Source organism: Cricetulus griseus, chromosome 4 (genome assembly GCF_003668045.3).
Source record: "Cricetulus griseus strain 17A/GY chromosome 4, alternate assembly CriGri-PICRH-1.0, whole genome shotgun sequence".
NCBI classification, from domain to species: Eukaryota; Metazoa; Chordata; class Mammalia; order Rodentia; family Cricetidae; genus Cricetulus; species Cricetulus griseus.
The window spans coordinates 204762282-204776172 of NC_048597.1; the positions used below are offsets into that span (position 1 = coordinate 204762282).

General features: G+C 41.6%; 1 protein-coding gene across 1 annotated transcript in view; it reads left to right on the forward strand.

Annotated features, from left to right (window-relative positions):
- The window catches only part of Gk5 (glycerol kinase 5), a 56860-nt gene that overhangs the window by 24842 nt on the left and 18127 nt on the right, over positions 1-13891 (forward strand). The window contains exons 6-11 of the mRNA XM_027410922.2: positions 433-508; positions 4573-4634; positions 4821-4894; positions 5090-5150; positions 7643-7769; positions 8461-8565. Coding sequence (XP_027266723.1) covers positions 433-508; positions 4573-4634; positions 4821-4894; positions 5090-5150; positions 7643-7769; positions 8461-8565 — 505 coding nt within the window. The remainder of the gene's footprint in view (positions 1-432; positions 509-4572; positions 4635-4820; positions 4895-5089; positions 5151-7642; positions 7770-8460; positions 8566-13891) is intronic.

The following is a 13891-nucleotide window of genomic DNA, read 5'->3' on the forward strand; positions in this document are numbered from 1 at the left end:
ATAGAATGTACCCTGAAAAGTCCTTGATTGTCTGTTGGCCAGCCAGGTGTGACCATAAAAGGATTGTCTGCCCTCGGGTTGGGGCCAACTTCCTTGTACTGGGCCAAGGCCTGTGAGAAACTTTTTCTGTCTGTGAACTAAAATCTTTCAAAACTTTTTTTGTCAGCAAACTAAAATCTTTCACCCTTTTGTAAAAATATGTGTTGGTGTAAAACCTAAATTTCTCAGTGAACCACATAGATGATAGAAGGTGCTCCCTTCTAAATCCCATTCACTGCTAATCAAAATCTTTGGAATGCATTCTAGAAATAATATTTTTTCTAGGTGTATTTTTCATAATTGAGATGATAGTGTATCTATTGATCTGTATTTTTTTCATGTGCTTTATTCTGTATTCCGTTTGAATTGACTAAACATTCTTCTATTTTTAAGGTGCAAAAGGCAGTTGAAGAAGACAACTGCTGCTTTGGGACTATTGACACGTGGCTGTTACATAAGCTCACAAAAGGTAAAGGTGACCTCACAGACCTCTTAACCAGATTTACCTAAAAGAGAGTAGAGATAACTTCCATCACAGTTATTTTTCTTTCCATATCCCAAACATTTTGCTCTTTGGCACACTAGTAACAACATGTTGCAATAAAACTAGATTTATTTCCAATTTTTTGGAAGGGGACAATGGTTTTACAATGCTGATGAAACCTCAAAGTCTAAGACTTGGGGAGCAGTGTTAATTTCAGAGTGCTAAAATTAGACTTCCAGGTAAAATGGGGGGCTAGAAGTGGCACCCCCATGTTTGACAGTGAAAGAATCAGAATAAGAAGAAATGGATTTCAGCTGGGTGGTGGTGGCGGTGGCGGCGCACGCCTTTAATCCCAACACTTGGCAGGTGGAGGAGGCGGATCTCTGTGAGTTCGAGACCAGCCTGGTCTACAAGAGCTAGTTCCAGGACAGCCTCCAAAGCCACAGAGAAACCCTGTCTCAAAAAAACAAAAAAAAAAAAGAAGAAGAAGAAGAAGAAGAAGAAGAAGAAGAAGAAGAAGAAGAAGAAGAAGAAATGGATTTCATTCCAAAGAGAGAAAGAGCTTCAGAAACATACAAAGGACATGAAAGGAAACCCTTGAGGGTAGAGACGAAGATGAACAATGCAGAGACTGAATACAGCTTGGGCCTCACAGCTCTGTGAGGAGTAGGGGAATAGCAAGCAGCCACGTACCCAACCCTACCATGTGTTCCCTTCACTGAGTCATATCGGGGACTGAGCCTTGAGCTGGCTGCTTAAGAAAATCCCCAGATGAAACTGGAGGATGCAGCCAAATTTCACAGAAACACAAGCACAATGATAAAGCAGCATGACTCCTTCAGAAGGCCATAGTTTCTCAATGACTGAACTTCATAAAACGTGAGGTGAAGATTTCAAGACTATTGGTGAAAAATGACGGACGCAAACAAGCAGATTAATTGAATTCGAGGCCTGAAAAGGAAGGTCAGGATTTTAAAAGAAAACATCAGCCATCTGGATGACCACATGGAGGAAGTGTTCTGCAAGAAAATTGATATTCCAAAAAAACAGTGAATGGAAATGTTAGAAATGAATCAGGCAGTGGTGCTTCGTGCTTTTAATCCCAGCACTCAAGAGACAAAGGCAGGCAGATCTCTGTGAGTTCAAGGCCAGCCTGGACTACAGATCAAGTTCCAGAACAGGCTCCAAATCGACAGAGAAACCCTGTCCCAAAGAAATGTTAGAAATGAAAAACTCGGTGAATCCAATAAAAAAACACAGTGGAAAGTTTCACCAATATACTTGACCAACTAGAAGAAAGAAGAAAAGGGACAGAGGCCAGAATTCATGAAGTATGACATCCAGGCACCAATAAGGGGAAAAAATGAACAAATATGACCACAATGTCCTACAAGTCTGGGAATGTGAAATTCAGTCCAAGGCTAAACATTCGTGGAATAGAAGAGATGAACACTAAAAAGCATGATCTATTCAATGAAATTATGGCAGAGAATTTCCTAAATCAAGAGAAGAAATGGTGGCACACGCATTTAATTCCAGCACTTGAAAGGCAGAGGCAGGCGTATCTCTGTGAGTTCGAGACCAGCGTGGTCTACAAGAGTTAGTTCCAGGACAGCCTCCAAAGCCACAGAGAAACCCTGTCTCGAAAAACAAAAACAAACAACAACAACAACAAAAAAAAAGATAAAAAAATCGCAGATTAGTTGGGGCTGGAGAGGTGGCTCAATGGTTAAAAATATTTCTATTGCCCTTCCAGAAGACCCGATTTTGGCTCACTATGTATCAAGCAGCAAACTGTCTATAACTCTAGCTCCCGGGATTCCACACCCTTGGCTGGCCTTTGTGGGCACTTTCAGACAGGTGCACATACACTCACAGATAAAAAGAAAATAAACCTTTTTTTAAAAAACCGGATCTTAACGTAAGATATGAAACTAAAACTCTTAGAATATAATGTCAAAAGGTATCAGGATATGTTATTGACAAGGACTTTCTGGAAAGGACTGTTAGCACAGGAATAATCCCAATAATTGGTAAAGAGGATTGCTTGAAGCTAAAAGCTTCTGCATGGTAAAGGAAACGGTCATAAATAAAGAAACAGGCTACAGAGTGTGGGGGGGATCTTTGCCACCTACACATCAGATCAGGGATTAATATATGAATATTTAAAGAACATAAAAATTAAACACAACCCCCAAAAATCATCTTAAAGAAGAAATGCCCCATAATTACTTTAAAAACTGTCCATTATTTTTAGTATTGAGGGAAATACAAATTGAAACTGCTTTGAATTCCATCTTGCCCGGATCAGAATGTCTATCATCAAGAAGATAAATAAAGCCTGGTGTGGTGGCTCAGGCCTTTAATTCTGCATTTGGGAGGCAGAGGCAAGTGATTCTCTATGAGTACAAGGCCAACCTTGTCTACATAGCAAGTTCCAGGACATCCAAGGCAATAGAGAGAGACGTTGTCTCAAAACAAAAATCAAAAACAAAAGATAGATGGCAACAAATGCTGGTGAGGATGTGGGGAGAGGGGGCCTTAGTCACTGCTGCTGCTGAGAATGGAAGCTTTTGCAGCCACAGTGGGAACCAGCATGGAGGCTTCTCAACAAGTTAAAAGAGAGTTACCGTATGGCCTGGCTATACCACTCTGGTATATAACTGGAGGAGTCTAAGCATGCCACAGAGATAACTACACCTCTCTGTTTATTGTTGTTCTATTTACATAGCCAAGAAAAGAAACCACCCTAGAAATCCACCAACATATAACTAATACAAGAAAAATGTGTTACAAACATAATGCAGTTTTGTTCAGTTGAAAAAGAAGGAGTGGTGACATTTGCAGGAAAATGAACAGAAGTGGAAATCATGTTAAGTGAGGTAACCCAGACTTAGAAGAAAAGATACCCCATTAACTTGCATATGTGGTACCTATATTTAAGGGTATGTGTGTGTGTGTGTGTGTAGGGGGGTCTGGGTCATTAAACCAGAGGATCATGAGAGAAAGAAGAGATTTTTTTTAAGGGATGGGAACAAAGAGAGTGATGGAATACATATGACATCAAATCAAAAGGACAGTCTGTCTAGGGGAAGGAAGGAAAAAGTTAGAATGGGTATGGGGCATAGGGGGGAGACAAATTAGAATAAAGTGAAATAACATATATGAAAATGCCATAATGACACACATTGATTTGTGTCCTAACTTAAAAAAAATAATTTAAGAGGCTCAAGAGGTAGCTCAGCTGTTAATTGCCAAAGACCCACATGTTGGCTCACAACCATTTCTAACTCCAGTTCCAGTGCCTTCTTCTGACGAGCAGGCCACTAGGCTTGCATGTGGTGGGTGCATGGACATTCATAGAAGTGAAACACTAATACACATAAAAGGAAGTAAATCTAACTTTAAATGTAGAAAAAAATAGATAAAACAGTGATAACACTGTACTTGGATATACTTTGAGCGTGGGGGGTGGCAGTTAACATCTCTACACCCCTTCCCTTAAAACTCAGGATCCCCAGGTTTTAGCTGTAAAATTACTTTTGTGACATTCAGGGACTGGTAAGATGGCTTAGCTGGTAAGGATGCCTACTACCAAGTCTGATGACCTGAGATAGTCCCTTGAACCCTCATAGTAGAGAGAATGAATAGACTCCAGAAAGTTGTCCTCTGACCTCCCTATGTAGACAGTGGTATGTAGTGGGGAAGGGCCTGGTGAGAAGAATCAACAGATAAAAGACACCTTGCTGCCAAACCTGAGCACCAAATCTGACCCCTGGAACCCGTGGTGGAAGAGAACAGACTCTCAAAATTGTCCTCTTTTCTGCTCTTGTGTGCTGTGACACACACACACACACACACACACACACACACACAAATTATAAAAAAAAGGCTCATAAAGATTGGGTGGGAATTTTCCTGGAAACCTGATTGTTGCAAACACTCATTTTAGGATGAATTTGAAGATAGACAAAGGTCTAGATTATACACCAGGGTTAGGTGATTTATATTACCTGATAATAAATGTGTTATTTCTAATGTAAATTTAGGTTCTTCGTATGCCACGGATTATTCAAATGCCAGTACAACTGGATTTTTTGATCCATTTGGGGTAAAGACTTTTATCTTCTTTTTTGAATCACCAGTTTTTTCTTTATTTAGACTAGATTCTTTTTTAACTGATTGTAGCTGACAATCCTTGGCTCTGTTTATTGCATACAATGGGATGTTTTGCACTGTGGGTAGAGGTGTGAAGCATTCGAGCTTGCATATCCTGACACCCTATTTTCATGCTCAGATGTGTTGGAGCAAGATCATAGCCAACGTGGTTTCCATACCGCTCTCTATCCTGCCTCCTGTGAAGGACACAAGGTAAATCAGACACAAACCCACAAAACTGCCTTCCAATTCTTTGTGCTTTGACGGGGAAAGGGATTTTTTTTTAATGCATTTGATGCTTCTGCATCAGTTCTGTAATGCTGTAGCCTGTTCAAAAAGCAGTTTGCCAGATTTTAGAATGACTGCGTCCAGAGAAACAATTAACTTTTTCTCCAATCTTATTTGAAGCCATAATTTTGGATCAGTGGATGAAGAGATATTTGGTGTTCCTATACCAGTTGTTGCCTTGGTAAGTACAAGACATGGGAATAAAAACTAAATGAATAAATATGTTTGAAGAGTTGGGAACTAGCTTTAAGAGAAATAAAGGTCTTCGGTAGACTAAAACTAATGCCTGAGCCAGGTGCGGTGGCTCATGGCTTTAATGCCAGTACTCAGGGGCTCGGGAAGGCAGATCTTTGTGATCTTCCTGTTAGTATTAGAGCATTTGCTACCATGTATAAGGCCCTGGGTTCTATATCAGCACTGAAGAAACAGACATATGCCTAGTAGCTTTTTTATTTTCTTTGAAGTTGAAAGGGTGGGCATATAATGAGAAGCATCCCCTGTATTCTGGGAGGAGGACCACCGGCCAGTCTTCTACGGTGGAAGTACTCTATAATCATTTCCAACCATTACTTTTTCTAAAGATTCTGTGTTCTGAGTAATATTTTCCTTCTGTTGATGCTGTGGTTTTAAAACCGGTGGGGGGGGGGTCTGGAGAGATGATGGCTCAGCAGTTAAGAGCACTTACTGCTCTTCCAGAGAACCCTGGTTCTATTCTCAGCGCCCACATGATGGTTCACAATTGTCTGTAACTCCAGCTCCAGAAGACCCAACACCCGTGGCAAAACACCAGTGCATATAAAAAAAATTAAATTTAAGAATTACAAAAAAAAAAAAAGCAGTAAGGGGTCACTGCTTAGTTTATATTTCATCAGAATAGCCCAGATCAGTAAGTAAGCAATTGACATTAGGGGAGGAAGTTATATTCGGATGTTACCAAACCCTTAGCATGCAACTGCCCAGATAGATGCCAGTATAAAAACAAAACAATTGCTGAGGATAGGCTTAGTGTTAGATTAAGGTATGGCTGTGAATAATAAAAAAAAGGGGGTTATTTATTTTGATTTTTTAAAGTAAATTTGACTTATGAATGACAGGACTTTTTGGGCAGGGGGAGTTTCAATACAGGGTTTCTCTGTGTAACAACTCTAGCTGTCTGGGAACTAGCTCTGTAGACCCAACTGACTTCAAACTCACAGAAATCCTCCTGCCTCTGCCTCTTAAGTGCTGGGATTAAAGGCATGTGCCACCATCACCTCCAATTGACAGGGTCTTATTATGTAGCCTGGGATAGACTTGAATTCTGTGTGAGCCGCGTAGTCTCCAAAGGGCTGGGATTGCATGCATGTGATCCTGTTATTAGTCCAGGCTTGCCTGTGACTTAAAATCCTCCTGTTAGACTCTCCAGTGTTGGGATTGTGTGTTCAGCTATGCTTGGCCTCAAAAGGGTTTGTCTTTTATTTTTTAAACATTTATCATTTTTTTGTGTGTGTGTGTCTGTGTTTATACGTAGATACCATGGCATGGGTGTAGAGGTCAGAGGACAACTTCCAGGAATTAGTTCTCAATCCACTGTGTAGGGGTCCCAAGGATCAAACTCAGTCAAGTTTAGTGGCAAATGATTATCTGCTGAGCTATCTTGCCAGTCCTATTTTTATTTTGTATTTTATTTCTTTGTTTAATATGGTGCTAGTGACCATGACTGTGTGCAGATAAGGCAAGTGCTCTGCAGTGCCAAATAGTCCCAGCTACTCAGGAGGGTGGGGTACGAGAGGAGGTGGGACTACCCGGTGAGCACAGCAGCCTGTCTCTAAGAAGAATAAAAATAGAGTTCCGAGTGTAACTCAGTGTAGAGAACTCATCAGCCCATGTGAGGCCGGAGAGTCGATTTCCAGCACTTTCCAGGAAGTTAAATAAGCAGTTTTATGTGTATTTCTATGTAGCCATAGTAACACAATTAAAATCTTTTAAAACAAGAAATACAAGTTTAGGCCAGGCGGTGGTGACACACAACTTTTTTTTGTTTTGTTTTGTTTTGTTTTGTTTTTCGAGACAGGGTTTCTCTGTGTAGCGTTGGAGCCTATCCTGGCACTCGCTCTGGAGACCAGGCTGGCACCACCAACGCCCAGCCTGACACACACCTTTAATCCCAGCATTTAGGAGGCAGAGCCAGGTAGATCTCAGGAGTTCCAAGACAGCCAAGACTACATTTAGAAAACCTGTCTTGAGAAAAGAAGAGAGAGAAAGAGAGAGAGAGAGAGAGAGAGAGAGAGAGAGAGAGAGAGAGAGAGATACATGTTTATGACAAGAATGATTTAAGATTTCTAACTATTTATTATAGCTCTGTCACTCTTAGTAAAAGAAAAGTTTGTGACAACAGTTATCTTGACAAATTAATGAAACCTGGAGGGGAGAAATGAAAAGGTATAGTTTGTCAGTATAATTTTTATACTGACATTTCTAAAATTACTCACATTTACAAAAGTCATGAACTAGTCAGTTGTCCACAGTGAGTCCCCGAAATATGCAATTGTTCTCTTTGGGGTTTATTTTTAACTTAAGGAATTGGAAAAAAAATCAAGTAAAATATGTAATCATGAGAGTCTGTAAAGGGGGCTGGACTATGATAAGTAGGCGCTGGTAGAGTATACATCTGACGGTTGAACACCTTGGCAGGTTGGTGACCAGCAATCGGCCATGTTTGGAGAGTGCTGCTTCCAGACAGGAGATGTGAAATTAACCATGGGAACCGGGACATTTTTGGATATTAATACAGGAAACAGCCCTCAGCATGTTAATGGAGGTAAATAGACAGGGTGTATCTTGTTAGTAAGATGACATTACACTTGTGTTTCTTTGTATGTGTATAACAATTCCCCATTTTTTCCCCCAGACACAGGGTTTCTCTGTGTAGCCCTGGAAATTGTTCTGTAATCTAGTCTGGCCTTGAACTCAGAGATCCTCCCGCCTTTGCTTCCTGAGTGCTGGAATTAAAGGTGTGTGCCATCACCGCCTAGCTAGATACATACACCTTTAATTCCAGCACTTGGAAGGATGAAGTAGGATGCTATCCTGACCACATATGCTGTGTTCTGGTCAGCTACAAACTGAGGTCTCAACAACAAACAAAATGAATACTCTTGGTACTATTAACAGAATCCTACATTTGTTACAAAATTACAGTTATAGCAAAGAATAAATACATTATCTAAATAACAAGCTCCAAAATATTCTTGTTTTCTCTTAATATATTTATTTTGTAATTGATACTTGTTTTAGTTAGGGTTTCTATTGCTGTGATAAACCACCATGACTAGAAGCAACTTGGGGAGGAAAGATCACACCTAGTGAGGGCTGGGATTTGAACTCAGGCGGGCTTAGTGAGTAAGCACTATGTGTTTGTTTCAATCGTCAAACTGTTATGGTTGGTGTTGCAATGAGTTGTGTATTTGCTATATGACTTACAGTGTTGTTTTGTTTGCTTGCTTTCTAAGGCTTTTATCCATTAATTGGATGGAAGATTGGGCAAGAAGTTGTATGTTTAGCTGAAGGCAATGCAGGAGATACGGGTACCGCTATAATATGGGCTCAAAAATTAGGTAAGTCACCTTTAAACAAAATCTACAGGCCAGACTTAGATTCAAGTTTGCCACAAGTTTTAGACCAATAGGTGAAGAATGGACCATTCAAATGAAACATTAAAATAAAATAACATGTACTAGGAGAAAATAGAGAGGGTTTTTGTTTTGTTTTGATTTTTAGTTTTTCAAGATAGGATTTCTCTGTGAAACAGTCCTGGCTATTCTGGAACTCATTCTGTAGACCACCACCCAGCTTGCTCATACACACTTTTAATCCCAGCATTGGGAGGCAGAGTTTAAGGTCTCTTGTATAACATAGCAGGTTCAAGACCAGCATGAGCTACATAGTAAGATCTAATCTTGGAAGGCAGGGAGGGAGGGAGGGTAGGAGGGAAAGGAAAAAGAGTGTATGGAACACCAGAATGTATAGGAAGAGCTATGCTGTGAGCAAAATAAAAAGACAAATGGATAAGAACTGTTAGTGGCAGCCAGGCATAGTGATAGTCACCTTTAATCCCAGCAGTCAGGAAGCAGAGGCAGGTGGATCTCTATGAGTTTGAGGACAGCTAGGGATACATAGTGAGACCCTGTCTCAAAAAACAGCAACAGCAAGAGAACTGTTAGTAGCAAATGTCAGGAAGATTAGTAAATGAGCTAGCCAGGGTGGTGGTAAACACCTGTAAGTCCAGCACTAAACTGGCAGAGACAGGAGCATGGACACAAGCTTGAGTTCAGTCTGGTGTCTATCTATAACAAGTTCCAGCCAGCTAGGGCTATAGTGAGATTTTGTCTCCAAACAAAAACCAGAAAAACCCAAACAAACAGAAGGAGAACAGGTGGCTTGATAGATAAAGGTGCTTGCTGCCATCTCCGACAGACCCGAGTTCAATCCCTGGGACTTAACGGTAGAAGAAGAGAACCGACTTCCACTAGCTATAGCTATCCTCTGACCTCCATGCATGGGGCCACTTGTATGAATATGAATATGCCCACAGAATAAGTATATTCTAAAAACCCTGTGTCATTCCCCCCCTGCTCCCAAGGAAATAATTCAGTGACTTTAAGAATTTAGAGCCAGGCACTCGGGAAGCAGAGGCAGGTGATCTCTGTGAGTTTGAGGCCAGCCTGGTCTACAGAGCTAGTTCCAGGACAGCTAGGACTGTTACACAGAGAAACCCTGTCTCAAAACACAAAGGAAAAAAAAAATTTTTTGATACAGTAGTGTAGACACCGTTAACAACCTAACTATAGATTTCTTAAAGTTCCTGCTAATGTAAGCAGCTCACCCATTAGCAGGGCTCTCACTTAGCTCCTATTCATCCTCCTTGTCCTAGTTTGAAGCTGCTGCCATCAGTCTATTTCTGCCTCTGTGGACTTGTTTATTCCAGGCATTTCATAGCCATAGTCATGGAGTCTGTGGTCTGCAGCTCTGACATCTTTCACAAGGCATTTCATGCTTGCTCATGTTTTAGTTTGTATCAATATCCACTATGTGAATTAATCATGGTTTATCTGTTCATCAGTTGGTGAGCATGTCAGCTGCTTTTTGCCTTTAATAAATTTTTATCATATTTTTATCGTGTGTGTGTGTGTGTGTGTGTGTGTGTGTGTGTGTGTGTGTGTGTGTGTGTGTGTGTGTGTGTACCATGGTGTGAATGAAGGTCAACTCTCTTTATTTGTTGTTTGTCTGTCTATGTAGCTTTGGCTGGCCTCAGACTCCCTATGTAGACAATCCAAGGGAGTTGGGACTAGATCACTCTCTCTCTCTGTCTCTCTCTGTCTCCAACGACACAGGTCCTAGGGATCAAGTTCAGATTTTTAATCTCAGCAGCAGATGCATTTGCTCACTGAGCCGTCTGCCAGTCCTGGGGAGTCAGCTCTCTCTGACTCCATAAGGGTCCAGAGGATTGAACTCTGGTCATCAAACTTGGTGACCAGTGATTTTTACCCACTGAGCCACCATGCCAGTCTGTTTTTGCCTTTTGGCCATTATGAATAAAAACAACCTGTATTTTATAAACTATATTTCATGCACAAAATGTGAAATATAGACCTGTCTTAGTGTGCTTTCTATTGGTGTAATGAAACACTGCCCCAAGCAACATGGTGGGGAAGGGATCCATTTGGTTTATGTATCCCAGGTCACAGTCGGTTGAGGGAAGCCAAAGCGGGAACTGAGGCAGAGAGCATGGAGGGAAGCTACTCACAAGTCATGGCTTCCTCAACCTGATTTCTAACACAGCTCAGGACACCCTGCCCAGGGGTGGCACCACCTGTGAGCTATGCCCCCGCATCAGCCCTTAATCTAGTCAATGCTCCATATGCTTGCCTATAGGAAATCTGATAGAGCTATTTTCTCAATGAGATTCCTCTTCCCAGGTGACTCTTAACTTGTGTCGAGTTGATGACAACAACAAAAAAAGCCAACAACCAGATGATTCTAGGCTATTTATAGAGTTATCATTCATGGAAGTATGGTGTAATTTTATATTTCACTGATATGAATTAAACTGATTTATTTAAGGAAAAAAAATAATCCTATTGGCAGAAAACTCACTCTTAGATGACAATGCTAAATGGCTTTTTTTTTCCCTTCCATAGGATCAAACCCAAGGTCTTGACATGCTAGAGAGCCACTTTACCACTGAATGACATTCCTGCCCCCCTCCTTGAGCCTGTACCCTGAGTCACAAGCATACTGTTAGATGAGGATTGCCTATGGCTACTGAAAAGTAACAGAAAGTGATGACTGACCTCACCTGAAGCAGATGCTTATTGTTTATTAGGACAGGAAGGGCAGCAGTCCCTCTGTGGGAGTGGAGACTGTGGGAGGAGCAGGGAGCTTGAGGATTTTATAGGGCAGAAAGGGAGCTTTGGGGGAGGAAAATTCCATCAGCAATCAATTCTTTGTAATCTCAAAGCCAAGGCACATGTTCTTATCATTGTGACCATCTTGTCAGGCTTCTCCCAGCTGCTAACTGCCTGCAGATGTCCTCATCATGGTCATGGGCTTTCTTTGTCAGGCCAGGATTTCTCAGCTCCACGTAGGCCCAGAGGTCATTAGCCTTTACTTACAGTTACTTACCAGGAAAAAAGGTTATTTCAGTGCTGTTTCACTGAAGTCTCTCTCTTCTTAAGTGTGTTTCTTTTACCATCCTTGACATGTATTTTTAAAAACCCTAGAACTAGCGAGACGGCTCAGGGGTAACGGTACTTATTGACCTCTTGTCAAGTCTGATGACTTGAGTTAGGTTCCCCGGAACCTGTATGATGAAAGGAGAGAGCTGATTTATTTGGATTGTTCTTTGACCCCCTACACAAGCAGGTACCATAGCCATACTTGTGCCCCTCCCCCCTTCCCCCAAAATAAAGTTCTCAGGTCCAAAGGAAACTCTGTTTCCCCAAATTCCAAAAGGAAGAAAGGACAAATGGCTAACTGTGGTTCTTATTAGCATACCAAAGCACAAGCTGGCTTTTAGGCTCCTCAGTACAAACTCATACCTGTTATACAATTCAAAGTCCTGCTAGCATCCTAGCCCTGCCCCAAACTGCTCATTCTCCTTAAAACCCTGCTGTTTTAGCTATGTGTTCTCTGTCCTCCTCCCCATGTCCCCCCCCCCCTTTTTTTTTTGCTTTTGAAGGCAGGGTTTCACTGTGGAAGGAGGAGCATCAGGGAAAACATGCCTGGATGCCCTGTTTCTCTACTACAGTAGTGGCAGTTCTTAGTTCCATTGCCCCAGCTGACAGCCATCAGGGGACATCTTTCTTAGCAGACTCACTTTTAATTGCTGGTCCTAGTCGTGTCTGTCTGCCCCAGGCAATCCCCATTAGACTTCTTTGTAAGGCACATTCCGATCTGTTTACTTGAAGTAAATGGCTCCTTCCCAAGAGAAATGAAGTCTGTCTCATTAGAGGAAGGGATGTTTTCTGTAAACCTATAATCTCAGCACTTGAGAAGGTAAAGAAGGAGGAAAGCTGTAAATTCCAGGTCAGCCTGGCCTAGAGTGAGACTGTCCTAGCTAGGTTTCTGTACTGTGGTAAAACACTGATCCAAACCAACTGGAGGGGTTAACTGGGTTTACACATCAGAGGGAAGTCAGGTACCAGGGAGGAAGACAGCTCCCTGGCTTGCTCCTTGTGGCTTCCTCTACTCACTTGCTTATACAACCCAGGGACCACCTTCCCCAGGGTGATCCCACCCACACTTGGGCTGGGCCTATTCACATCAACCATTCAGCAAGAAAATTCCCCACAAACAAGCCCACAGACCAGTCTGGTAGAGGCTGTTCTTTTTTTTTGGGGGGGGGGTTTGGGGGGTGAGGTAGGGTTTCTCTGTGGCTTTGGAGGCTGTCCTGGAACTAGCTCTTGTAGACCAGGCTGATCTCGAACTCACAGAGATCGGCCTGCCTCTGCCTCCCAAGTGCTGGGATTAAAGGTGTGTGCCACCACTGCCTGGTTGGAGACTGTTCTTAAATTGAGGGTCCCTTCTTAGGTAATTCTAGCTTGTGTCAATTGACAAAAACTAACCAGTACAGAGGCCCTGACTAAAAATAAATGAGTAAATAAAAATTTAAAACTTTTTATTTAATATTTTTTTTATCTATTTTTATCTATTTATTTTAAGGCAGGGTCTCATTGTGCAGCTTTGGCTAGCCTGCAATTTACTATATAGTCCAGCCTGGCCTTGAACTCACAATCCTCCTATCTCAGCCTCTTGAGTACTGGGATTACAGTCATGCACTGCCACACCTAGATTATTTTACTGTTTAAATGTGAAGCATCGACATGGTTCCCCAAAGCAGAGCCATAAAGTAGGTGTACTAAGAGGAGTTGACGTCTGTCATATCACCTTGTCTCCTGTGTCTTGTAGATAATTACCTCACAACTCCCATTGTCGGACTTGCACACAACACCCCTGCTAGTTGAGCCATCTTGCTGGCCCTCCTTATTTTTAAAAACTTACATGTCAGTGGTAACAAATGTTCTTAATTCTCCTTCATTGGAGGTTTTGGGTTTTGTTGTTGTTACTGTTGTTTTTCTGAAGTTTAATTTTACTGGCTATAGAATTGTGGGACAATAGTCTTTTTTCTTTCATTATTTAAAAGATGTTGTTCTGGGCTGGGGTGTGGGTCATTGGCAGAGCATGTGCCAGGCATGCACCAGACCCTGGGCTTAATTCCCAGTACTGCAAAAGATAGATAGATAGATAGATAGATAGATAGATAGATAGATAGCAGACAGACAGATAGATGATAGATAGATAGGTAATAGATAGATAATAGATTGATAGGTAGATAGATAGATAGATAGGTAGATAGATAGATAGATAGACAGACAGAAAAGA